The sequence below is a fragment of the Nelumbo nucifera genome, chromosome 1 (assembly GCF_055504915.1).
Source record: "Nelumbo nucifera cultivar China Antique chromosome 1, China Antique-T2T, whole genome shotgun sequence".
Classification (NCBI taxonomy): Eukaryota; Viridiplantae; Streptophyta; class Magnoliopsida; order Proteales; family Nelumbonaceae; genus Nelumbo; species Nelumbo nucifera.
Window position 1 is genome coordinate 204,012,863 of NC_142649.1, and position 26,769 is coordinate 204,039,631.

The 26,769-nt window shown below is 40.2% G+C and overlaps 1 protein-coding gene across 1 annotated transcript; it reads left to right on the forward strand.

Moving 5' to 3' along the window:
• The first annotated feature begins 4,651 nt into the window (after positions 1-4,651).
• LOC104609833 (NAD-capped RNA hydrolase DXO1) lies at positions 4,652-26,706 on the forward strand. Its single transcript, XM_010276226.3, is given in 14 exon segments — positions 4,652-4,880; positions 6,061-6,308; positions 6,820-6,885; positions 6,994-7,072; positions 7,235-7,314; positions 7,417-7,440; positions 7,591-7,715; positions 10,127-10,343; positions 10,603-10,656; positions 23,399-23,445; positions 25,163-25,218; positions 25,221-25,246; positions 25,932-25,995; positions 26,106-26,706. Coding segments are annotated over 14 exon segments (1,341 nt in total). The 5' UTR covers positions 4,652-4,729; the 3' UTR covers positions 26,210-26,706.
• The last annotated feature ends 63 nt before the right edge of the window (positions 26,707-26,769 follow it).

The window sequence follows — 26,769 nt, forward strand, 5'->3', positions numbered from 1 at the left end:
TCTTAGTAGTAGCAGTGGACTATTTTACCAAGTGGGTAGAAGCCAAACCCCTCGTGACGATCACAACCCGAAATGTTCAAAACTTCTTTTGGAAGAACATCGTGTGCCGCTTCGGATTACCTCGGATATTGATCTCCGACAACGGCAAGCAGTTCGAGGACATCAAATTTCAAGACTATATTTCATTAAAAAGAGAGTTCAGGTACAAGAATTTTTACCCGAGCTCAAAGGCTCAGGATAGTACATTCACAGTTCAGAAAGGGAAAAGATTAAGTTACAAATATAAAGAGCAAACTACTTTGGGGGCTCGCCGCCTCTATCAGGGACCCCCTCGGGGACAGTATCTGGACCGGCATCCTCTGCTCCATCTTCGACACCCTCATCCTCGGAATTGGGGTCATCTTTTGACTAACGCATGATGTCGTCAGTAATCCGCAAAGTAGTAATGGCGCTCGTGTCCAGCTCGGGGTAGAGGTGCCTGATCAGCCACCGACTGAGCTTGAAGCCCATACGATAGGCCTCCGTCATCACGTCGTCGAATCTCGAAGAGTTGACGTAGTCAACGACGGCCTGGGTCTTGGCCTCCTCGAGAGCACCCTTGAAGATTGCAGTCTTCTCCCTTATGTCCCCCTGGAGGTACTCCACTTCATGCTCCAGCTTCCCCTTCGCCTCCTTGAGGCCTTGTACCTCGAGCCTCAGGGCATCCCGCTCAGCCTTGAGGCTGCTCACCTCGAGCCCTAAGGCCTCCTGACCGACCTTGAGGCCGTTCACTTCGGCCCTCAACTTGTCTTTGTCTCGAGCCAGCTCCCCCTTCTCTGACATTAACACCTCGATGAAGCTCTTTTGAGCCGAGTCATCACTCTCCAAGCAGTGAACCTGACAACGAGCTGCCCTCAACTCAGTATGGGCTGCGCGAGATGATTTCTCAGCCTCCCGAGCCCGCCTCAGATGTCGATCTGATTGGAGGGTCAAGGCGCAAATGGCGGAGTTCACCTGCAAAAAGGAGAACCAATTAAGAGGGAGACCAACAAAAAAAAAGGAAGAAAAAGAAAAAAGAAGGGGGACTCACCACCATAGTATGAGTGGCTGCTCAGGCGCCGAGCTGACCAGGAGTGAGTTCGGCCCACTCGCTGACCTCCCCCGAGTATGCAGCCTGCTTACTCTTCTTCAGGCTGCACTGGGGGTTCAGGACGGTTTGGCTGCCTTGACCCTCCGAGCTAGAAGGTGTCATCTCCACATTGTGAGTGGAACTCTCGGAGGCCTCGGCGGCAGCTTTGGCAGGATGAGCCCCGGCAGCAGCAGTGTTGGCCTCGGCAACGCTTTCTCTGGCAAGTCTGGTGGGCTTGGCAGCAGGCTCGGTGGGCTTAACGGTAGGTTCTGCCATCACCTCGGGCCCCTTAGGCACAGCCCCCTCTTCCAAGTTGATGACGGGCACGGCTGCCACCTCGGGCCCTGAGGCATAAGTCTGCGGAAGTTGGGGCACGACTGAAGCTTGCGGGGACCCAACGCGCACCTTCTTGGCCACACATTTCTTCCTCTTCATCTGGTGGAAGAGCTTCTGGTTGTCTATTTTCTCCGCTTCCATGGGACCTACAGTGAAACACGACATCAGCAACCCGAAGCAAATATATGAATAGAAAGCCGAAGTGGGGAAAACCTACCCGGGCTCAAGCTCGCTTGGATGAGCTTCTCCTCAGAAGTGAAGTCTTTATAATGCAACCCGAGCTGAGCCAGTGACTGGAGCTCCTTCTTGGTCTTCCCGTCTAGGATGACACCAGGGTCTTAAACAGCTATCCTCCAATCGGTGGGGAAGGGCCACCCCATACTGCTCCAGACTATGAAGTAGTCCCGCTTCCAAGCTGGGACTTTGCTCGGGAGCTTGTGCATGAGTTTGAAACCCGGGCGGGGGACAGGTAATAGGACTGCCTATGCCGGGGGAGAGCGCCCGAAAAGCTCTTCTTTATAGCCAAAATTGTACTGAGAACATCTAAATCTATGGAGAGAGAACGGTCAAAGCAAAGAGAAATGGACCCCACCACATTCCGTATGGAGTTCGGGTGGAGTTGGTCCAGGGTGATGTTAAAGTGTACCAACACCCCAACGATCAACGGGTGAAGAGGAAGTCTGAGCCCGGCTATCAGTTGTTCCCTGAAGATCACGATCTCGTTGGGACCGTGCTCCCATGGGAAGTTACCGGTGGGAAGACTATATGAGTAATCCTTAGGGAGGCGGAACCTCTGTATGAGGTCCTGAAGCCTCTCCGAAGTCATTATGGAAGGCTCGAACTGATCTGGTTCCTAACCTCGGTGGGAGGTGGACGCCAGATGACCCGAAGCCACCCGTACTTCGAATGGCTGGGCAACAGAGGAGACACCCCGAGCCGAGGTACCTACCTCGGGCTCGTCGATGAGACTGTCTACACTAGACAACATACCGAATTAAAAGAAAGAAACAAACTAGAAGGGAAAAGGAAGCTCGGGAGGACTCACCAAAGAAACGCAACCGGACTGGAAGAACGGAACGAACTGGAGGACCCGAGCTAAGAGACCTTTGGCACGAGCTCAAACGCTAACGATGAAAGCTTTGTGGCGAAGAAAATGGCCAAGGGACCCCCTATTTATAGCCGCAACTGCGGGTTCATCGAGGCAAAAATGATTTAGCGCGTTTTTGACGTCCGCGAAGTCCAAGTCACGTGAAGTCCGCGCGTAATCTGGACGCGACTCAAGTCTTTTTTCAGTCGAACCGGGCGCTAGACCGGTACAGCTGGACGGAGCGCGCGACAAAGCGGCATAAATACCGATGCCAAATCCACCCGGCGCGTCATGACCTCCCTGCGCTGGGTCATCGCCGCCAGCGCAGGGAGTGGGGGGCAATTGATGGAGGGTGATTCGGCCCGACCTCGTAGCACAGGTACACGTGGGCGTGACCTTGCTCAAAAAGTGACTCAACATGACAGCGCAACGAGCGTGAGCACAACTCGGAGGGAAAGTCCCACCGAGTTCAGCACGACAACTCGGCAGGTAGGCTACTCGCCGGAAGCTGCCTTACCCGCACCTCCTCCCCGGGGTTAAGGCACTTCGAGGGGTCCCGAGTTCAGGACGTCCTGACCCCCTTTTAAGACCCGAGCTCCTCCCAATGGACCTTAGGCCACTCCTAGGCAAGAACGCACCGATCCTTCTCCGGACACCCCGAGGCACGGGCACCTTGGGTTAGCTAGCTCAGCATAACCGGCTACAGGCGACCCGTCACTCAAAGGACAGCCCGACTCAGGGTAATTCGCGGGAGAGCAGTTCGACATACCACAGGAGGGCTTCTTGCTCGACCGCCGTACCCAACAAATCTGTGGACAGCAGGCATGTCCCCCTCGCCGCGCCTGCCACCTTTAGAAAGGTGTCCCGCACCTGACAGACACGTACCCTGCAACGACGGCCCTGTGCGTGCCACCTCAGCCCTGCCTGTAACAGTTGTGGCTGCGTAACTGACACTCTTAGCCTTCGTTTTCCTTTTATTTCTCGCACACAATACTAACTTAAGCATCGTAGCGTTCCTGCCGAGAAACCCCCCGGGAGTTCTTCCTCTTCCTCTCGTCTCAGGTACCTCTCAGGAGCCACACGAGCGCCAGTTAGGAGTGACCGGATTGTGCTACATCACTCACAAATGGTTTGTGGATCCCACATTAAGGACATGAGGAACCCACCCATTACTAAAGCCATACGGGAATCATAAGGTGTTTATAAAATGAAAGATAGTACTCAATATATGTGGGGCCCCACATTGTTACTGTAGATGGGTTCCACAAGGCCCAGATCCACCATGGTTTTGGGCCACTATGACCCAACCATGATGGGTCAAGTGTCAAACATGCACCAAGTAGCCCAAATCAGTAATGTGCAAGAACCACCACTTACCAAACGGTCTTTAGGCGGATAATGTCTTCCAATAGATCGACGAATATGTACACTTACCAAACGGTATTTGGGTTGCCCAGAACTTATGTTAAAAGTTCAATGCATCTTTTGACCGTTAAAGCTACAAGAAGATCTTCTCAAAAAAACTTGCCAAATGAACCTTTAATAAGAGGGATTGAAATAATGAGACAAGTGGTACTTCAAATTACATGTCTATCCTTACAATTAAAGAGATACCAAGTTAAAAAAAATTGAAGTATTTAATCAAACAAAAGTTCCACTCTCATCCACACTTTTAATGGTAATATATATATATAGAGAGAAATAAAGTTGACATACGAATATGTAGAATATGTTCCCCGCAAAATGCAAAGATGGGTTAATTTTGTATTAATAAATTTAATTTCCATTTTAAAACAATTTTCAGTTGTAAAGGGTGCAAACACCGATCCCAAAATTGAACATTGATAAATTTTGAATGCAAAGTTTACATCTGTCATTTAAGTGCAAATATACTTTGGAATTTGTGAAAACTGTTATTTTCTTACATAAATGCATTTTTACCAAACGCCAAACATATATACACTAAACCGATATTTGCACTCTTCCCAAACGGAGCCCAAATCGGTCGAGTCAAAAATTAAAAAAAGTTCGTGTTCGAAATGACTCAGTAATTGAACTCGTCCACAAAACGAGTCCACTTCTTTACACGTTTTATTCACGGTATATATTGCTACTGTTTCGTCGCGGAGATCGATCAAGTTTATTGGGTTTCTTTCTTCATCGTAGGTATCCTCCACTAAACAAAAAAAAAAAAAAAAATGGATTTCTCAGAACAATACGCCAATGTGTTCGGCGAACAGTTCGAACAGGACGACCAGAGAGAGAAAGAGGAAGAAGACAGCCACGATTCTTCTTCTTCATCTTCGTCGTCGTCGGCTACTACAGCTTCAAGCCGTTATCTGGTGCCCGGTAAGCTCTTGCCAGATACGTTCCTCTAATTTGGATTGCTTAATTGGTTGGAACTAATTTATAATGGACTTTGAAGCTTGCCCAGTTTGTATTTTTTTCTCAATATTTTATCCTCAGTTTTGGTTCTATTTGTTTGTGTGTCTGTGTTTGGTTGTTATTGTTTTCACTTTTGTGTTTATTTGGAATGGATTATCGTGCATTTCTTCTTTTCTGTTCAACACATTGGAAGATTTAATTTTGATTGTCGGAGCTTATTTTAGTACCCAATTTTCGACGGACGAGAGTAGTTAACTCCATATGATTGTGTTGAAGTGAAAAACATGTTCTAATTTAAAAATGACCTGTTGAACAACTAAATCCATTTGTTGAAATCTAAGATGATTTGACCTTAAGATGAATGTGGTTCCTGTTTTGTGCTATTCTTTGTTACCTCCATCCACACGATATCTTTTTTATCTTCTTCCTCTTTATAATTTCAAGTATGGGTGATATTTGATTGCTTTTTGGTACATTTAAAGAGTTGAGCTGAGCAGGGAGCATATTTTAGCATCTCATTAAAAGCATATGGTTGCATTGAGGTGAGAAGTGCATTTTTCATTTTGCAAACTTCTTTGTGCCATGACTATCATTCTCCATGTGTTTATTGGTGTTATGGTGGTACCTGGGTCTATAATTGAATGGTCCACAGGCATCTAGCATAAACAGCCTGCTGAGAGCTAGCAAAGAACTGGTAGTTGCTAATTCCTATTTACTGTTGTTCTTATTGTTATTATTAGAATTTTGATGGGATTTTAAATGATACTGATAGCTTTGCAACACACTGACATGTGACTAGATGTGAAAAAGAGTTGACACACCTAGTGGATGTGAGGGTAAACAGTTGAAACAAGTGGGTGCCACATCTATTTTGCTTGGAAAGCAAATTCCTGGGTAGACATTTTATGGGGTGTTTTATTGCACTATATTGTTATGTATTTTAATCAAGAAATACTCAGACCTGCACATAAAAGCATGACAATTTTATAAACATTATGAACAAGTAGATTGGACTTTTACAACACTGTTGGGACAAGGCTTAGATGATGATGATTTTACAACATTTTTGCAAAGGGAGTTGATGAGTCCCCTGCCTTTGATCTCTCTGAGCTTTAATGAATTCTTATTCTTTTCTTTGTTGCAGTATTACCTCCAATACGAAATTCTAACAATCATACTAGAGGAACTTTTGGACGTGGACGTTGGCAATCTGGACACCAAAATGATAGGGGGCATGGTATCCTGCCACGACCTGGGTCTTATCATCATAGACAGAACTATGGTTTCAGATCTAGGTTTTCCAATGGACGTCAAGACGAACGTTTTGTTTCTGAGTTGAAGCTCTCAAAGAGTGAAGAAACTCTATCTAGGAAATGCATTGCATTTCAGGAGGTAAATTAGCCTCTCTTCTTTTTTATGGATTAAGGACATCCACCATGACTATTATGTACTGTTTTAGATCTGTGTTTATCTGCCTAACTGATACATGCTGCATAGAAACCAGTTCCATAACCTTATTTAAATGGTTTACCAAACTATTGTGAAAATATATATGGTTGGATATGAACCATCTTTCATAATTCATATTGCATTATTTCAGACGAACAAAACAAGAGGAAAAAAATGAAAAAAGGAAGACGGTCCTTTAGAATATAGATGGGGCTTTAGTTGTGTGATTGTTTATTCTTAGAATAACATATACATTTTGCTGGGAACTTATTTGGTTGGTTCCATCATCTTAAATTGCATTTTGTTCACTTGTAAGGCATTAATAGATCATCCTTATAGACCACCAGAAAGTACTTCATATTATGTAGCTGTGTAATATCTGTATATGTATGTGTGCATACAGACACATTATTATAATAAACTGCTTACACAGTTTTAATGTTTTTCTTAACAGCCTTGTGAAATTGCGTGCTACAGTCGTGTAGAAGGTGGAGATGTTTACTTTGATGACCGTAGTTTGGTAATCCCTCCCAACAACCCAACCTTGTAGCTTTTTTTTGGATTTTCGGTAAATCCAATGTTGCCTATTAACCCATTTATGTCATATTTATTATTTCCTCATTGTCAGAGGCTTTTTAAACGTCTTATTACTGAAGATGTTGGAGCTGATTTGAATGAAGGATTTGAGTCTTTTGTTGAGAAAAAAGGTATATGTTATGTCCATAAAGTGCACCATCTTTTCTAGAATCAAAGAACTCTTAGGGGAAAATTTATCTAGAGATACCTGTAAATTATAACTTCATTTCTCCTGGCTTCTTGGATGAGGGCTGATTTATGCAGGCAATTCTATGTTGTTCTTTCTAAATCAGAAATCAGCTGTCATGGGTTTGGTGATCTTCTCAGTTGCATAAGAGACAAAAATATACCACTTCAAAATATACATTTTGTGGTGAGAAAAACTGTTCTGGTTCTTGCTGCATCTGTCCAGATAAAAATAATATTGCTATTAAGCTTGCTAATTTTTGGATTTGTTTCTATACCTGTTCCACAGACTTTCAGAAATAATCTTAACAAGGTAATATGGACTTTCCTGCATTTTATTAATTCCAGTTTTACTTTTATGTATTGCTGAAAGCAACCAACTTTTATATTCTATGGAAATTAGTGAACAACAGCCCCTGGTTTTCAAAGTTATGTCATATTTCTGCTTTTGTCTTTTCTGTAGATATTGGCTACTGCCTATATTAGACATGAACCATGGGAGATGGGGGTTCATAAGAGAAATGGGGTTGTCTATCTTGATGTGCATAATCTTCCAGAAAGGCCACGAAATGAGCTAGATCGTCGGAGGTACTTCTGCTACCTTATTCAGAAAATTTATTGCTTATGTTTTGATAAAAAACAAGCTGGTCCTAACTCCTAAGGAATTATTGTTTTAAAAATAGACTGGTTGGAAGGTTGTAATAAAACTGAATGGAAGATCCCAATCCATCTGTTTTTTCAGAAAGATATCCAAATCAGCTGGCTTTTATAAACTGTCTGGTTTGAGGCTAGAACCAATATAATAAATACATAAGTATTATTCAAAATTGTGGTGACAGTAAATTATAGAAAAAAGTAGGACTTCTCAATCATTTACATATAGAACATACTTTGTATTCTTGTTTCTTCTCCCACCAAGAACAAGGTGCAGATAGAATCAGTAAAAGGAAAAGGGAAAAAGGAAATCTCAATATTCATGCAAATACTCTATTGATCAGATTTCCTATTCTTGACTATACTCAAATCAATCACATTCACAAGTGACCAAGAAAATTAGGAAAATAAATAAATAAAAACAGAAATTTCAATGAGCAGACAGATCACTACAATAGATAAAAAGGAGTGGCAGCAGAAAAGGTAGGCTAGTGATTTTATATTAAATACATAAATTTATTAGAACTAAAAAAATGATGATTTAGAGAGATCTTTTGTTAAAGTCTCTGTTTTGAGTGTCTTTTTTTTGATAAGTAATAGAATATTTTATCAAGAATAAGATTTAGTAAATGATACACCGAGAAATCTTCCCACAAAGAGGCATGAGATGCAGCCTCAGATCAACACAAAGAGTTATAGTTTAGCCCAAAAAAGCTGATTCCTATGCACCCATTGTTTAGCTACAGAATCTGCTAATCCATTTGCTCATCTCCTTTCCCATTGAAAACTGACTGTCATATATGTGGTTAGTCATTTGAATATTCTCAAAGCCACCCTATAAGACTAGACTACTTTTTCTGGTTCTTTCACCCACCCAATTACCAATTTTGAATCATCTTCAGTTAATAGCTGTTCACAATTCAGTTCTTTTGCAAATTATGCTCCTTAACACTGCTTGGATTTTTGCATTAAATGAACCCTCCACTCCAATAGGACCAGAAAATGAAGCATCAATTAGACCCTCTATGTTTCTAAACACCCCACCAATACTGGAAGGCTCTGGATTGCCTAGACTGCTACTATCATAATTGAACTTGATGACACCTTCTTAGGAGGTTTCCATTCCACTGACGGTTTATCTCTGACAATAGAGCTTTTGGCAACCAATTCCTGGTTCCTCCATAAATCATCAAAGGAGAAGGGAGAAAAGAGGTCCAAATCCTTAGCCTAGTTGATGTCTCTATTAATTATACAGTCCCAAACACTAACCTAATCCCTCTCCTTCTCATAAATAATTCTGGTATTTCTTTCCTCTCAAACAGTCCAAACCAAAGGAGCCCTAATACATTCCACAAAATTCTACCTCTTCTCTTAGGCCACATGAAGGTTGTAGGTTCAAAGAGATTGCTAACTTGCATCGGCATTGACCACCTGCAACCAAAAAGACCAAAAAGCTTCTCCCAAAGACCTACAACAAAAGGGCAGGAGATTAGTAATGTCTTCTTTTTTGCAAGTTGTCCAAAGTTTTTTGAGTGTTTTTTTCTTCCTTTATATAATTTTATTAATTCTTTTGGTGCCTTGTAGCCCTGTAATGTGATTGCTAAATGCATGTCATTGGTCAGACCATATGAATGTTAGCCAAACCATTTTGAATTTAGCTGCTAGCCTTATGGTATACTTTCCGGTTCCGTCTGGTAAGAATGGAAAAGATAAGGCACAGATGGAGAAAGATTAGGAAGAGGTTGGTTTTATAATTAAAAAAGGATAATTTCTAAGAGAGGAATTGCGGAAGGAAAGGTAATCACAATCACAAATAACATTGAGGGGAAGGAAGGCATCCAGGATCACCTTGACTAATAGAAAAAAAGAGTAATCCAGAATCACCCTTTTTTGAGAGGGTAACTCTAGAAAAGTGCTACATGCTAAAGAAAAAATGGTTTTAAGGGCGATACCATGAAATGGTTTGCATTGCAAATCTAGGGGAGTAATATACATGGGCATGCCCAGTTTATTCTTTACTTTTAGTAGCATTTATGTTATTGGAACTCAATCTTCATGGTTTAGTGAGCCACCTCTTTTTCATTCTTCCCCAATATGTAATTATGTATTAGGAAATGGCATTGAAACCATGGGCTTGAATTTTTTTTTTAAGATCATTGAATGGATTTAAATCTCCAGATTTTATGAAGCTCCCTTGGAAAAACTACATAGAACCCCAAAATGAGGTTGTGCTGGATGCTTTTCATTATATGTATTCTTATCAAATCCATTCCCTTGAGTTGGTTCTCATTTTAAAATATCTCATTACATCCATAACTTCTTTTAATAATTTTTGGTTCAATCAGATGCTACTGGGGCTACTGCTTTGAAAGCCTTGCCACTGAAGATTCAAGAGGACCTGACGGGGATGGGATTCATCATTTAGATGCAAATGTTGAGTTCTGTTCTGTGATTAAAACAAAGTTAGGGGCCCATCGTATCATTATGGGTGCCGAAATGGACTGCTGTGATTCTACTGATGAAGGAAGAAGGTTTTATATTGAGCTGAAGACAAGTCGTGAGGTTGACTCTTCTGTTCTGTAATATATTGTGCATTAGGAAAATGATGTTCTTTTGAGGTGCTCAACCTTTTTAAATCACTTCAAGCTTTCCATAAAGGCATGTCCTCCTGAAACTAAAAATTTCATAGTTCATATTCCTAAACAAATTGCACTGGTTTGTAGCTTTGCACTGTTTTTACTACATCAATGAGTTTCTAGTCTTACTTATACATATACTTATTGCATAATTTGCAACCTTTTTCTCCATTTCGTGACAACAGTTGGATTATCATACTGAGGGGAGATATGAAAGAGAGAAACTGCTGAAGTTTTGGGTATGATTTCCTTTTCTGCTCTAGCTATTGATGTATATATTTTTCTTGATTAATTGATACCCTCTATATTTTTTTTTGCACAGTTTTTTTTTTTTTTTGAGAAAAGGTAACAGAATTTTATTAAATAAAAAGAAGAGTACATGAGGAGATTTACTACAAAAAGGGGGGACCCCCTGGGGATTACACTGGAATCAAGTTGTCACTATACATTACATCCATGTGTGCTCCTATCTTAGCTAAACGATCTGCAATAGAGTTTAGTTCCCTTGGAATTCAAATCAGATTAGGTTTCAGCAGATCCAGAGATTCTCTAGCTTCTGTCAAAAAATGACTTAGTTTCCATGGACCTCCTTTTTCTCTTAACCATTTGATAGTATTTTCTGAATCTCTTGCTATGGTTAAGTTTTGAATGCCCAGATTTTTAACTATTCTGATTCCCGTGAGTGCTGCAACACTTCCGCCTTGGCAGAATCAGCAACACCTATTGGACCACTAAAAGTCCACACAATAATACCCCTTTCATCTCTTACTATGCCTCCTATACCAGCTGCTCCTGGGTTGCCTGACACACTCTCATCAAAGTTTAGAGTTGTCCCACACGGGGAACAGCAGGGGGGGAGATCGGCTGGGAGAAGAGAACCTGAGCACTTCTGTTGAGATCATTTACTGAGAATCCTTTAAACATATCAGAATTAGTAGCCCGAAGATTACAGTGTAGAGTAATTTGAGAGACTAGCTCCTCATGAGATTTTGTCTTGTTTTCAAATAAGTGATTATTCCTTTCTTCCCAAACTCCCCACAACACTGCATGTAGGATTGTTTGCCAATAGATTTTGCCTCTTTTGCTAAGACCTCTGCCCTGCCATTGTTGAATGAAATCCTGGATGCTTTCAGGGGCAACCCAACTATACTCCGCCAACTTTAGGAAGTGGTGCCAAAATTTCTGTCTCATTGCAGTGGAGGAGTAAGTGATTAGTTGATTCTCCTGCACTCAAGCACAATGTGCAGGCATGGGGAGAAATGGAAAAATCTTCGGAAGCTTTTCTTTTGGAGAGGGTCACAAGTGTTGATCCTTTGCAAGATGGCTTCCCACACGAAGAGGCAAACTCTTGTGGGGAGAATACTGGTACAACACGACTTATCAGTCAGCGGGAGGAATGACACCCTTTAAGGCTCTATATGGCAGAGAACCTCCTCCCATATTACCTTGTGAATTTGGGTTGGCTAAGGTGGCAGAAGTAGAGACTCGCCTACTAGCAAGAGACGAGATCCTTAGACTGCTCAAGGCCAATTTGATTAAAGCCTAGCAACGGATGAAGGTCTACTATGACTCTCACCACCGCCCACTAGAGTTTTAGGTAGGTGATTTTGTCTACCTTAAGCTCCAACCTTACCGCCAAGTCTCAGTGATGAGACGGGCTTGGCACAAGCTAGCTCCTAGATATTATGGGCCCTATAAGGTGCTGGAGAGAGTGGGCCTTGTTGCTTACAGATTGGACCTCCCTGCTACCTCGAAGCTTCACCCGGTGTTTCACATCTCACTTCTCAGGAAAGCTGTGGGGAATCATACCCCTATCTCACCCAACTTACCCCAATTTACAGAGGAAGGGGACATTTACACGGAACCTATCAAGATTGTGGATTTCCGATGGGTTCGGCGAGGAGGACAGGTTGTGCCAGAAGAGGCCACTTGGGAACCTTATCTAAGGCTGAATGAGAGGTTTCCCAACCTAGACCTTGAGGGCAAGGTCAATGCTAAGGGGGGAGGAACTGTTGAGACCCAAACACTCCTTCCAGAACCCACAAGGGGAGTGGAGCAGGCCACCCCCCATTAGCCATTCACAAGGAGACAGAGAAGGCAGGCGACAGAGCCCCAGAATTAGTTACACTCAGAGTTGGTTACTCTGCCGCCAGAGGATATTCCATCCATGTTATCTGCCAGAGTTAGTTACCCAGAAATCAGAGGATATTCCCTCTGATATTACACCTGTAGGCCAGCTATATAAGGCCATCATCATATAATGAAAGCAATGAATGATTCTCCTTTAATTTTCTTCTCCCTGAGTCCAGTTTATTCCTTCCTTCCCTTCTCTTTTTCTCTCCATCTTCTGTTTTAGGAGGTCAAGCCTCCCTCGAAGAGGCTTCCGAGGTGAGCGGAAACTCACCACCATTTAAATTCAATTTTGATGGTGCTCCATTGGGAAGTTGGCACCTTGTGTTTAGAGAAAGTTTGATTGGCTCTGGGGTGGGGTTGGCCTTTGTGAAGGAGGGGAAGAAGACTCTTCAAGTAGTATTACTACAAAAGTAAGAAGGCAATTGAACAGACATGTCTATGTCCTTTAACTTATTGAGCTCTAAAGTTTTTAGAATTTCTAGGTGGCATGGGTTTTGTTTTATGTAATAAGTAGTGCTTTGGTCTGCTGAGACGCATTTTTCCAAGGTTAATTATTATTTTTTGCTAGCCGTTGTTGGTTTACTTTACAGTTTAAACATGCTGGTCATTGAAGCGGCATATTTCGAGACCAAATTTCTAAGTTTTCCACCTCTTTTCATTTAGTGGCGGTTATTTTTATCCTCGTACATAACCTCTAATCGTAGATTTCAAATTTGACATGTCATTTGGAGTCCAGTAGAAATTATGATTTGGTGAAGTTCTAGTAGAAATCTATTGAAGATGTTTTATTGGTCTTGTTACTAATATGCAGTGTGAAATCTGAGTAAATTTCTTGCAAATAATTAATGAGTAGAAAGTACAACAATTGGAATGCTTACCAATCTAAGGTTTTATTGAGTTGACTTGAGTTTGAGATAAGTAGTTCATTTCTATCAAACAGTATCCTCATTAACTTGTGTGTAGAGAGACTGGGCCGAATGGGCCCTAGTACTTGTTTATGTTTTAAGTAGCATCATGTTTACATTTTTTGATAATGGGCCTGTTAACTAGTTTTGTTTTGGTTTTAAATTATTTATGTGCTGGTCGCCCACTTAAGGGCAGAGGTGTAATTAGTCCAAGTTAAGTGAGTTTAATAAAAGATTAAGAGAGAGAGAGGAGGAAACCATTGAACACTCTTCTCCTTTCTCTTCTTCTTCTCCATCTTCTTCTTCCTTCTGCTATAATCACCTTTATTCCTTTTCTTTTGCTGCTGTAATCAGCTTTAATTATCAGATTTGAAGGACAGTTTCACATCTTGGTACCAGAGAAAATTTTCCCTCTTCCTTTTTTGTGTCTTTTTCTTTTCCCATACACCCTTTGATTAGAAGTGTATGGAGAGATGAGCTTCTGATCATTCAGAGGACTGTTTGCCTAGTTGGTAGAGGGTTTGGAGAATTAGAGTATGGCCGAAGAGTGCAATAAGTGGGGTTGTTATTTTTTTGCCCAAAACCCTAGTCGACTAGAAAGATTTCAAGTTACAAGATAAGGAGAAGGATTGAGTATGGCGCTTAGGGCTTGGGAGGTTTCTTTTGATTCCTAGAAGGGGGCGGTTGAGGTTTGAAGAAGGTTGGGAAGCTCTAGTAGGAGCGGCTACCTCTTCTCTCTTTCTTCCATTGAGCTGAGTGCATGAAACCCTAGTATTTGAACTTTTTGGTACTAGGTTGACCTCATTTAGGTCCATAAAGAGTGAAAAACTAGTTTTTTTTTTTTAATTTTCGTTTGATTAATGGAGCAATTTAGAAGTGAAATGAAGCAGATTCCGGTAACCTATGTTGGTCCGATAGATTCCTTTTTGAGTGGAGCAACTTCAATTAAACTAGATGGAACCAATTATCTAGCCTGAACACAGTTTATATGGATTTATGTTTGTAGTGGAGGTAAACTGGGGTATCTCACAGACAACAAGGAGAAACCTGTAGAGACGGACCCCTACATATGAAAAATGAATGTATGAGAACTACATAGTGATTGGGTGGTTAGTCAACTCTATGCAGCTCCACATAAGCCAATATTACCTCTAGATGGCTTCTGCCAAGGAGATTTGGGATAGTGTCACTGAAACATATTCGCAGAAGTTAAATATTGTGAGAGCATATAAGTTGAAGAGTGATGTGAACAATTTGAGACAGGGGGAGAAGAGTGTAGCTGTTTACTTTTCCATGTTGAAATCATTGTGGCAGGAGATTGATGTTATAGAGATAGTTGTATGGGAGAGCACCAAGGATGCAAAGACATTTAGAAAATTGGTAGAATGAAACATGGTGTTTGAGTTTCTTATAGGACTCAACCTTGATTTCGACATTACTAGGCAAGATATTTTGGCCAAGGATGAAGTCACCCTTGCTCAAGCATACCCTATGGTGAGAAGTGAAGAGAGTAGGCGGCAAGTACAGTTATAAGGATCACCTTCAAAACACTTTGCAAATGCTGGGATAAAGCCGAAAGGGCCGATTGAGAAGAAGGAAGTGATATGTGAATATTACAAGAGACCGAAGCATACTAAGGACACTTGTTGGAAACACCATCCAAGACTTCTCTTGGACAGGTTTCAGAACAACAGTAATAGCAATTTCAAGAAGTGTGGTCAGATAGGGAAGCTTAAAAATGCAAATGTTGCTACAGTGCCTAAAGGTGGAAATAGAGAAAGTGAAGAAAAATCAACTATGGAGCAGTTGACAGCAGTAAAGGTAGAGTTTGAAAGGTATGGGAGGTTACTTAATCACTTAGAGACCACTGTTGCAGCATCTAACTCTTCAGGCAACACCTTGTCATCCGTATTTTCTCACTCAGGTACTTGTGCTTCTGCAAATCATGCTATTGTTTGTGGTGCATCAGACCATATGACTAGTATTAACATCTTTTGTTCATATTAGCTCCTCTCTAGTAGAGAGAAGATATCCCTTGCTGATGGGTCTCTTGCTTCCATCTCTGGAAAAGGAGATATCAAAGCCTCGAACACTCTTGTTTTATCCTCTGTTCTCCATATCCCCAAGCTTAATACCAATCTGTTATCTGTCAGTAGCTTGACTAAATCCATGAATTGTAGCATAACCTTCTTTCCTACTCATTGCGTTTTTCAGGACCTGAAATCTCGAAGGATGATTGGGAGTGGCCATGACTAAATCTATTGTAATAGTCTTGGACCACCTAATTGAATTGCTTTGGAGTTTGTTTTGTCAGAGTCTATTGATCGAGTCATGTTATGTCATTTACGTTTTGGTCACTTATCTTTTTCTGCTTCGAGTCATTTGTTTCCCGACATGTTTAAGGGAATATTTCTTTCGAGTCTTCATTGTGAGTCATGTGAACTTGCAAACATTGTTGATTGTCTTATCCAATGAGTAATAAAAGATCTATTTCTGCTTTCCATATTGTGCACTCTGATGTGTGGGGGCCATATCATTTACCTACTATGGGGGGTTATAAGTATTTTATCTTCTTTATTAACAATTTCTCTCGCTATACTTGGATTTACCTCATGAGATCCCAGGATGAAGTACCAACTATTGTGCAAAAGTTTCAGTTCATGAACTCATTCATACCCACTTTAACACTCGAAACAAAATATTCCATTCAGATAACGCTAAGGAATATTTTGAGAAGAACCTTTCATCCTATTTTGATAACTTTGGGGTTATCCATCAGAATTCTTGTTCCTATACTCCACAACAGAATGGAGTGGTAGAAAGGAAGAACCACCATGTGGTTGAGGTTGCTAGATGCCTCCTTTTTGCATCTCATGTTCCTACAAAATTTTAGGGGGTGGTTGTCCTTACTGCTACATATTTAATTAACCGTACTCCTCGGGTTCTGGGTTTCAAAACTCCTTTTAGCCTTATCTTTTCGGATAAGGATCTCTTCTCTCTTCCTCTCCAAGTTTTTCGATGTCTTCCTAGGATATGCCCCCACACAGAAGGGATATTGTTGTTTTGATTTAGTTTGTGGCACTCGCTTTGTCTCCAAGGATGTCACATTTTCTGAGTCTTCCTTTCTTTGGTATTTCTCCTAAGGGGGAGCATTTCGGGGAGCAGTTTGCTATGTCCCCGACTATTCCTCTTCTAGTTCCTATCGAGTTCTGTGGAGTCATCTACTTTTGTTGCACCACCCACTATGTTCCCTTCACATGTTCTTGCTCCCCCTCCTCTTGCTCATCCTCCCACGTTTCATTTTCATCCTATTGTTCAAAGGTGGTACCAAAGACAAAGACTCAGGTATGGGCAAGTTGTTTCTACTCCTTCAACAAAGCCTCCTGCACGTCCCATCACTACTGAGGTCACATATAAGCCTTCCTCTAACCTGTTTGCTACCTTTCCAGACCTTGACCTTCTTATTGCCCTTTGCAAAGGCAAGCGGAAGTGTACAACACATTGTATCTCCAAACACCTGTCTTACAATCTTCTTTCCCCAACCTATTATTCTTTCCTTGCCTTCGTTTCTACACATGTGATGCCCAGGTTCGTACCTGAAGCCTTATCTTGATAGTGAACACCCATTTACAACCAACTGGTTCCTTCCCTTCAAGTAGGTCCACAATATCCCAAGTATGGTTCTTTTGCAAAGCATTTAGCTCAGTCATCATAGCATTTCTCCATTTTGGTTTGGATAAGTCATCAAGAACCATACCTAGGATATTGTGGCCTCAGTTCAAGTTCAGTTATCTCTAGCTGCTACCTTAGAAAGAGTTATTCGTTACTTGGAAGGCACTCCAGGGAAAGGTATCTTGTTTGCCAAGCATGGATACATGAAGTTGGAAGCATACACTGATGCTGACTGGGCTAGGTGTATTGATGATAGGAGATCCACCTTCGGATACTATGCTTTGTAGTGGGGAACATTGTCTCATGGAGGAGTAAGAAGCAGTCTGTAGTAGCCAGATCTTTAATTGAAGCAGAGTACAGGGCAATAGCACATGGAGTGTCAAAATTATTGTGGCCAGTGTTTTAAAAGCGAAAGGCACAGGCAAGGTACAAGTGCCATTTGCACCTGAGGCACAAGGCGAGGCGCGCGCCTTTTTGAGGCAAGGCACAAAGTTTTTTGAAAAATCAAAAAATAAATGAAAAATGTGTTCCTAAACTTCAGATTAAATTAAATGATTAACAAATAACCTATTAATATGTCTATTTCCTCAAAAAAAAACCTATTAATATGTCAAATAACAATAATACAATGAACAACAATCACATAGAGTTAGAGTCATGTCATAGCCATACTATCATAGGCAATTTTCTTTCAAAAAAAAAACATATGGATTTATAGATAGAGTCATAAACAGTTTTTTACCCAAAAAATGAGTCATAGACAATTTTCTACAAAACAAAGAGTCTAAGGTTTCAGTTCAGCCATTCTTCAAGACTCAATGTTCAATCAACATCCTCATCCATCCTCTTCATCATCACTTGGAAGTTCAACTTCATCTTCATTGTCATCTGGCTTGTCATCAAAATCCTCTTCCATTTCTTCTTCATCTTCATCTTCAACTTCTTCTTCCTCTTCTTCCTCTTCTTCCTCTTCCAATTGAAGTTGTCTTGGTCTTTTTCCACTAGATTTTGTTGCTCTTGCTTGTGAAGTTGAAGCTCTAGACCTTGTATACCTTAGTGGCTCTTTAACTCCAGAAGCATGAACAACATCTCCCCATGTTAGTGTATCATCATCAAACACCAAATCAACTTCTGCACCATCCTCATCATGTCCTACCTACCCCATTAACCATTCATTAATCTCATCTATATCTTTTAATGAAATGGGGTCATTGGTGGTACATGAGTCAAAACTTTCTTTAAGCATCTGGTTGAACTTAACAAATACCAACTTATTCAATCGCTTTTGATCCAACCGATTTCTTTTCTTAGTATGAATCTATTAATTCAAAAATTGAATGTGTAAATTTAAGATAGTTTATCCAAAAATATGGAAGTATTCTAGTGTAGTAGTTTGGCACACATGCTCAAATACACTCCAATTTCGCTCACACTCCGATGCACTACATGTCAAACTTAGTACTTTCACTACAATCTTTTGTAGATTCGGGGTAGAAGCACCAAATATGGTCCACCAATCAACTAAAAAATATAAATATTAACTGAATTAGTGATTATTAGACTAATTAAAAATATTAAGAGAATCAAATATTATATTAATTATTAAATCAATGTTATTTACATGGTGCTTTAATCTTCCTCTGGGAAATAGCCATATCAAAACCAAAAATGCTTTCTGCATTCTTGTACTTGGATATTTCATTAGTGATTACACTTCTCTTGTTCTTGTCCTTCTCAAGCAATCTCAATTACTTTAAAAAACCCCGTCATAACCTCTTCATTTGTTTCAATTCTCTAGTGATCATCATAATAAAATTGGGGGTTCAAAAAGTAACCAACTGCATGCAATGGTTGGTGGAGTTGGCATTCCCACCTCTTATCAATACTTTCAAAATTTTCTTCATATTTTTCTTTCCTTCCACCAAATGCCTTGTCAATGGCCTCCTTTGCTCGATCCATAGCCTCAGAAGTATAACCCATGGAAGGCTTGTTTTCACGATCCCCCAACCTTGATACACGAACGAGAAGGCCACACATTTTAAGAGTAAAGATGACATTATTCCAAAATGTGGGTATCATTACTATCTCCCCTATTCTTTTCCCTTTTGCTTCTTTTATCCATTTGCTATTATTTCATTCCTTTGAGTTGAATAAATCTCTCAAATTCCTCTTTTGTTTCTATGTACTCTGCAATGTGAGAAAGGAAGTAGCAAAACGGGTTTTTGCTGGCCTAATCAATTCTCTCTGATTTGTGAACTTCTTCATCAGGTTCAATAAACCTGGATGGTTATAGATTTACCCCGTAAGTGCAATTGCCCTCTCAATTGTTCTCTTCACAGTAGGCAACTTCCCAATGTCTTCCAATATCAAGTCCAAACAATGGGTAGCACACGGTGTCCATGTCAGATGAGGATGCTTTGCCATCAAAAACCTCTCTAATAATACAAGAAAACATATCAAGAAATAAGAATTAAGAAATGTGACTCACTGGCTATGACATAATTTGATGCGTTGTCAATAATAACTTGGAGCACATTTTTCTCACCAATTCTCTCCACCATCTTGTCAAGCAATATAAATAACCTCTCAGCTGTTTTTATTTCACTCGAAGCATCAATGCTCTCTATAAACATTGTCCCCGCACGGCTACGGACCAAAAAATTTATGAGGGTCCTATCCTTTCTATCTGTCCACCCATCAGACATAAGAGATCAGCCCCATATTCAAGGGAATATCAGCTTGATAAAGCCATCTAGTAATGCGTATGCATACTTGCTCTCTCCCTTCTTTATTATACGCATCACTAATAGTGGTTTGCTTAATCTTTTTCTGTTCTCTTCTCAAATTCACAATTTCTTCTGGGCTTGGAGTAGGAAAAATTTATCCTAAGCATAGTTTTCAAGGCGCCAAGGCGAGGCTGGGCGTTAGGGGGGCGCCTTGTCGCCTAGTCGCTTAGGCGATGGATTTTTTTATGTATAAAACATAGATCCTAGGGTAGTTTCCTAGGTACCATAGCCATATTTCCTTAATAATTATTCATAATTTTCATAAGAAAGGTATAGAATTCATGTTAAAGTATAGAAAATGTGTTGATTAGACAAAATTTTAAGTTCTTCCTTGTTTATTGGTTCAGGTTTTAAAGTCTTTGTGGGTTCAACCCAGCATTTAGGAATGTTTGTATTGATTAAATCCTAACAAATAAGAAAATAATAAAAACAAATTAGTATATAAACATACAAAATGAATATTTTAGTTTAATAGTGCCTATTTTATAATTATAATGTCAAAAAATAAAGAATAAAAAAGTATTTTACAATACATAGCACAAAACTGCTTGGAGATTAGGCGAGGCGACCCTCAAAGGGCGCCTTGTCGCCTAGGCGCCGCCTTGACAACTATGATCCAAAGGCCCCTTTTGCCTTCTTATTTCACCTCTTTTGAGCATTTAGGACAAACTTTTACGTTTCTTCTACCACCAACCAAATGCTCTTTTGCTCTATAGATTCCTCCATTTGTCACTTTGCCACAAAATTTTAAGTGACAGAATTTGTTTTCTTTGGATCTTGCAAATAACAATATTTCCAGCCCGGGTCTTTCCTATTGCTTTCTTGAGTATTGTCGGACTTGTCTCCCATCTCTTTACTCTACTTGGTTGGCAAAATTTCCTATTTGAAAATGACAAATTGCAATTTGCAACTATCAATACTCATATTTGTTAACCTATCTCCGAAAATAAATAAACTATTCTTGTTGTACTCGATAATAACACAAATAAATAAACTATCCTATTTGATAATGAGAAAAACTGAACTGTTTTAACTCACTAAGAAGCAAGACTGCAATTCTGCAAGTATGCAAGTCTTTGTAGAAACTATAAAGAAGAATGGGCAGCTTTAATGATAAAAACTAAAAAACAATGGGGTGGGCTGTGGAGCCCCTATTTTAATGAGAAAAACTGAACAAAAAATGGGGCGGATCCCCTATTTTTATGATAAAAACTGAAAAGCAATATGTTTCAATGAGAAAAACTGATCAAATGGGACGAATCCCCTGTTTTTATGATAACAACCGAAAAACAATGGGGCTGAGCCCCTGTTTTAATGAGAAAATTTGAAAAAAAAATGGGGTGGATCCCCTGTTTTTATGATAAAAATTGAAAAAACAAATGGGGCATAGCCCCTGTTTTTGTGCAAGAAACAAGACTGCAAGAAAGAAGAAGAATAAACAAGACTGCAAGAAAGAAGGAGAGGGCGGAGCCCCTGTTTTACTGAGAAAACTTAAGGAGAGGGCGGAGCCCCTGTTTTACTGAGAAAATTGAAGGAGAAGAAGAAGAAGAAGAGAGAAAGGGCGGAGCCCCTGTTTTACTGAGAAAACTGAAGAAGAAGAAGAAGAAGAAGAAGAAGAAGAAGAAGAGAGGGAGAAGCCCCTATTTTACTGAGAAAACTGAAGAAGGAGAGGGCGGAGCCCCTGTTTTACTAAGAAAATTGAAGGAGAAGAAGAAGAAGAGAAAGGGCGGAGCCCCTGTTTCAGCCTGGACTACCGACTGCCGCAGGAAGAAGAAGAAGAAAAAAATATACATAACATACTTGATACTGTAGCTTTGTTCGATTCAGGCTTGGAGTCTTGGACGAACTTGAGCTTGAATGAGCTTCTGCTTCCTCTGGTTTGGACTCTGGAGTGCAAACTTTTGGACGAAGGAAGTCTTCCCTCCAAACTTTTTTTTTTCTTTTGGTTGTTTTGGCAAAGACCATGTCGATTCAGCTTCCTTTTTTCCCAAGTTTCCTATTTTGTTTTTTTTTTTAATTTTTTAATATAATTTCGAAATTTGTTTTAAGTTGAATTGTGTAAACATCATCCAGGCGCTCACTTGGGCCGCTTGTCGCCTGGCCTGAGGTGCACACCTAGGCGCAGAGGCGAGTGCCTGTTCAAGGTTTGTGCGCCTTAGTTTGGGCGAGGCGTCTAGCCTGGAAAGCACCTCACCTCTGCACCTAGGCATGCCTCGAGCGTACCTTTTAAAACACTGATTGTGGCTGATATCACTTTTGGGAGGGTTCGGTATTGATTGTGAGAAGCCAATGGTGCTCTATTGTGACAATCAGACAGCTATCTATCAACTTTGCACATAATCCTATTTAGCATGACAGAACTAAGCACATAGAGATCAATAGACACTTTATACGGGAAAGAGTTGTTTCAGGGGAAGTTTGCTTGCCATTCATTGCTTCAAAGGAGCAGTTGGCTTATGTTTTAACTAAGGGTGTTCCAAAAGGAAAATTGATTCACTATATAAGCAAGCTGGGCATGATTGACATCTATGCTTACCTTAAGGGGGAGTGTAGAGAGACTAGGCCGAATGGGCCCGAGTACTTGTTTATGTTTTAAGTAGCATTATGTTTACACTATATGTGTTAATGGGCTTCATTATGGGCCTATTAACTTGTTTTGTTTTTCTTTTAAGTTACTTATGTGCTGGCCGCCCACTTAAGGGCGGAGATGTAATTGGTCCATGTTATTAATGTGAAGATTGGTCCCCTCCTTTACATTATAGTGTTAAACTGAATTTTGATGGCAGCTCTGTAGGTAATCCGGGCTCCTGTGGAATTGAAGGTGTTTTCAGAGATGTGGAAGGAAGAGTTCTGGTCCAATAGGGCTGGGTGACTCACTTAGAGCAGGAAGTATTGGCACTCCTTCAGGGGCTCAGATTGGCTAAATAATTGGGTTTTCAGCAGTTAGAAGTGGGGGGATAGTCAAAATTTGTAGTAGGTTGGATGCAAACAAACAGTTTGGGCATTTGGTCCCTTAGATAGCCTGTAAGGGAGATATTGAACCTAACAAGGGAGCTTGAAGCACATTTTAAATGGTCTAGGAGGTCAGAAAATTCATTGGCTGATGCTTTAGCAAAGCAAGGAGTTAGTAAGGAAACTTTATTTTGGGCTTGTTTGTAAGTTGTTTTAATTTTGAGGGGTCACATTGCTTATGAAGGTGACAGCTGTACTTTAAAATTAATGAAAGTTACCGCTTCCCATAAAAAAAAAAACAAAAATAAGCCTCCTGTCTAATAAGTATTGTCAAATATGCATTTACAGTCACATTTTAACAGCTCCTTTTTCTACAGCTTTTTTGATACACAAATTTCCCTTTTTTTAAAGTTTCTGTCCCTTTATCATTCTTGATGTGTTTCTATTGTATGACACCTTCTCTTGTCTATCTTATTGCACGGAATTTCTCCATGTTATATCTGAATATTACATTTCTACCTGAAATTTTGCAGATACAATCATTCTTGGCAGGTGTTCCTTACATTGTTATCGGATTCAGGTATTCCATTTATGTACATCTCTCTGTCCCCCCCACACCCAAAATCCTTTAATCTATTAATGCCTTTCATTTCATTGCCACTGGAAAAAGTATCTAGAGCTTTGAAACATGTCATGATCTGAATTATTAGGTGCATTTCTATTATCAGTTGACCATCTTTTGACTGTTTGAAAGAAACGTGGTGCATGGAAGATGCTGTAAATAATAATGGAAGTCCTTTTCATGTATCTCCCAAATGAATAATTCTCACATGAGTCCAAAGTTCTGAAGAGGCTGAAATTCAAGATGGGCCACCATTAGATATGCTACACTACATGCAATTTTCCAGGATGACAATAATCTTGTTCCAATTCCTGCAATTTTCACCACCTGTAAATGTTGCTCACTGAAGAAGTCTTACCTGACTTGTCCATTATTGAAATGGTAAATTCATCTCGCAATTACAATGATAAAGGCTCATTATCCAATGTTATGTCCCAACTATCATGTGAAGGGTAGACTGTAATGGACCTAACCTTTGGCATTTTCTTGCACGGAGTGGATGATCAGTCTTGAACCCCTGTTCTTACACTTGTCCTCCCTAGATTTTACCATTGCACCTAGTCTATGGCCCCCATGTTATTACAATGATATTATTTCTTAATGGGATGGTAGTGCTCCTGTAGCAATCAGAACAGCTCGACGGAGAAAATGCCATAGTATATGACTTCATCTTGGTGAATGCCACAAATTGCTGCTGGATAGGGTTGCAACTTCTATCTGGTTTTACTCAAACCTCACTCACCTAACTGAAAAATAAAAGTAGAGTTCAACATCTGGTTAATGTGAGAGAATGTTCAAGCCATTTTAAAATGAAGTTGATCTAGATTTGATGCCTCAAGCAGCGCAGTGCAATTCTGGTGCACTATATATTTCGTGTGCATGTATTGCTTTCTTGGGGGATAGAGGTATGTGATGTTATTGTAAGGGTGATTACATTGGGTGATTGGGTCAGATTGGGGTTAGTGTTGAGGGCTCAACATATGGTTGATCTCAACTTGGTTCAGGTTCATAAAGGACAGGACTAGTAGCATTCCTGGAAGCACTTCTTGTTCCCTACTAAAGCCACCACAACTACCAATTAAGAACTCATTATTTCATTTGCCCTACCTCAATTAAGGTGCATGCGAGTATTTATAGCTTGCAACTTATACCATCTTTTCTATTTTTATTGCATCTTGAGTTGGTAAGGCTTCCTAGGTCTGCTTTTAGTTCCTCACATAAACACCTAATCCTGTCTATGAAAAAAATTTCATAATGGAGCCCCCCCCCCCCCCCTTTGCAAGAAAAGATAAAAATATCCTTGGTAAGAACTCCATAATCTTGGGTTCATTAAACAGCTAATGAAATGAAGATTCTAGCTAATGTGAAATTTAAGTCATTTGAGACTCTTCTGACTTGATGCTCCTATTTGAATTTTGAGCATTACTGTATACACCACCAATTATCTTCACTGATACCCATATATTATTCTTTGAAGTAAAGTAATTAACATGGATATTGGATAAAAATGTCTACTGAGCTGATTTTATGGGCAAGAGTAGGGTGGGACTAAATGAATGTTATATTTCTCCTTCCTCATGCTGCTTGTTATGTGTGCTGCCATATCTCCTCCTGATTTTATCCATATTTGGTACTGGTACTATATGGTAATTGATATTGTCTTTTGTGGATGCAGGGATGATTCAGGCCGTCTTGTCCGCACAGAGAGACTACGAACCAAAGATATTACACAGTGAATAAAATGAAGGGCTACTGGCAGGTATGAGAATTTCTTATCTGCTGCAAAATACAGGGAAAATAAATTTATGTAATCATCTGCACCATCTCCTTCATGGGACATCTTGGTGTCCCAATAACTTTGACCGAAGCTTTGGGGTATTTATACATAATTTTCTGTTATTGGTAGTGCCTATTTGAATTGGTTTCTTTTCTTTTCTTTATTTTTTTAATCTGTCAACATATGACGTAGAAGTTGTTATGATCAGCATTTCTCTACCCATAAAGATAGGTTGCCCTCCATCTGCTTATTTGAGCCTGTTTCGAGCAATTCAATAGACATTGATTCTTGGGCCAACAAGTACTGTGCAGAAAAGAAGTTATCGTGGCTAGATAATAGGTTCAACTAAGGATTTCATTTGAACAAATGCAGAAGCAGAGATGGAGTGGATGATGTCTTCTTTTTTTCTTTCTTTCTTTTTTATTTGCAGGGAGATGGGGGAGGAACCATCCTCCCACCCACTGTACTACAGACAGTCGCATAAATAGTGGGGTGTACTTAATAGAATGAACCATCTATTAGATGATTAGATCAGTGGGTTCAGTTAAATGTCCTACTTTACCCCTTGTCAACTAAATGTTCATTTTAGAGGAACAATCATAGTGAAAAACAGCAATTGCTGACCAAGAATTTGGTTAAATCATTATTAATGTCAATTGATCAACAGGGAGGAGTTTGCCTGGCATTTACTGACGAGGTGTTATGCTGGCTCTATGGGACAGTTAAAGAGAGTTGAGTTTTGGCCTGTCCTTTCTTTCCTTGTTTTTTTTTTTTTCATTTTTCTTACAACTAAGCTTTTTAACAAGTGATAATGTTGATTTGCTTTGAACTTTGGCTCCAGATGAAGACTACATCTTACAGTTTGCCCCACCTTTCAACCGTTTGGAGCTTCTTCAAGCCCAGTCTTGCCCGGATGTAATTACTAGCCATATAGAGCAGTTATAAGCATAAGGAGGCAAATTTGGTATACTTGTATACATGGGCGGAGAAGGAGATAAATTTAAATCATTTGCAAGCTGTAATTCTTTTTTTACTATGCACGGTGCGTGCTCAAGTCAGTGGTTATCTGCTTCTAGTAGACCAGCAGCTCTCCAACAAAGGAGTTGATTAGACTATTAAAGCATGAGATGAGCGGGGAAACCAGCCCAACAAAGGAGTTGATTAAACTATTAAAGCATGAGATGATCGGGAAAACCAGCCCGGATATGCTGAAAGCAAAAAGCGTGCGAACACACTGAGAGTATATCATACTTGGAACGTTAAATTCATTGCGACATGTTCCCAATGTGCTCCTGGATGCTGTGCTATTAGCATGCAAGCATGATTTTTGATAAATACCGTCTTCAAAATTAGAAAAATCTATGCTGCCGAAATGACATGATACTGGAAGGGTTTTGGCCAAATTAATTGGTTATAACTTTTATGATACCGGTTGATTGGTTACAAGTTTTTCCCGTATCATAATCTACCCCACAAATTAATTTTAAGAATTACTTGTAGTCATA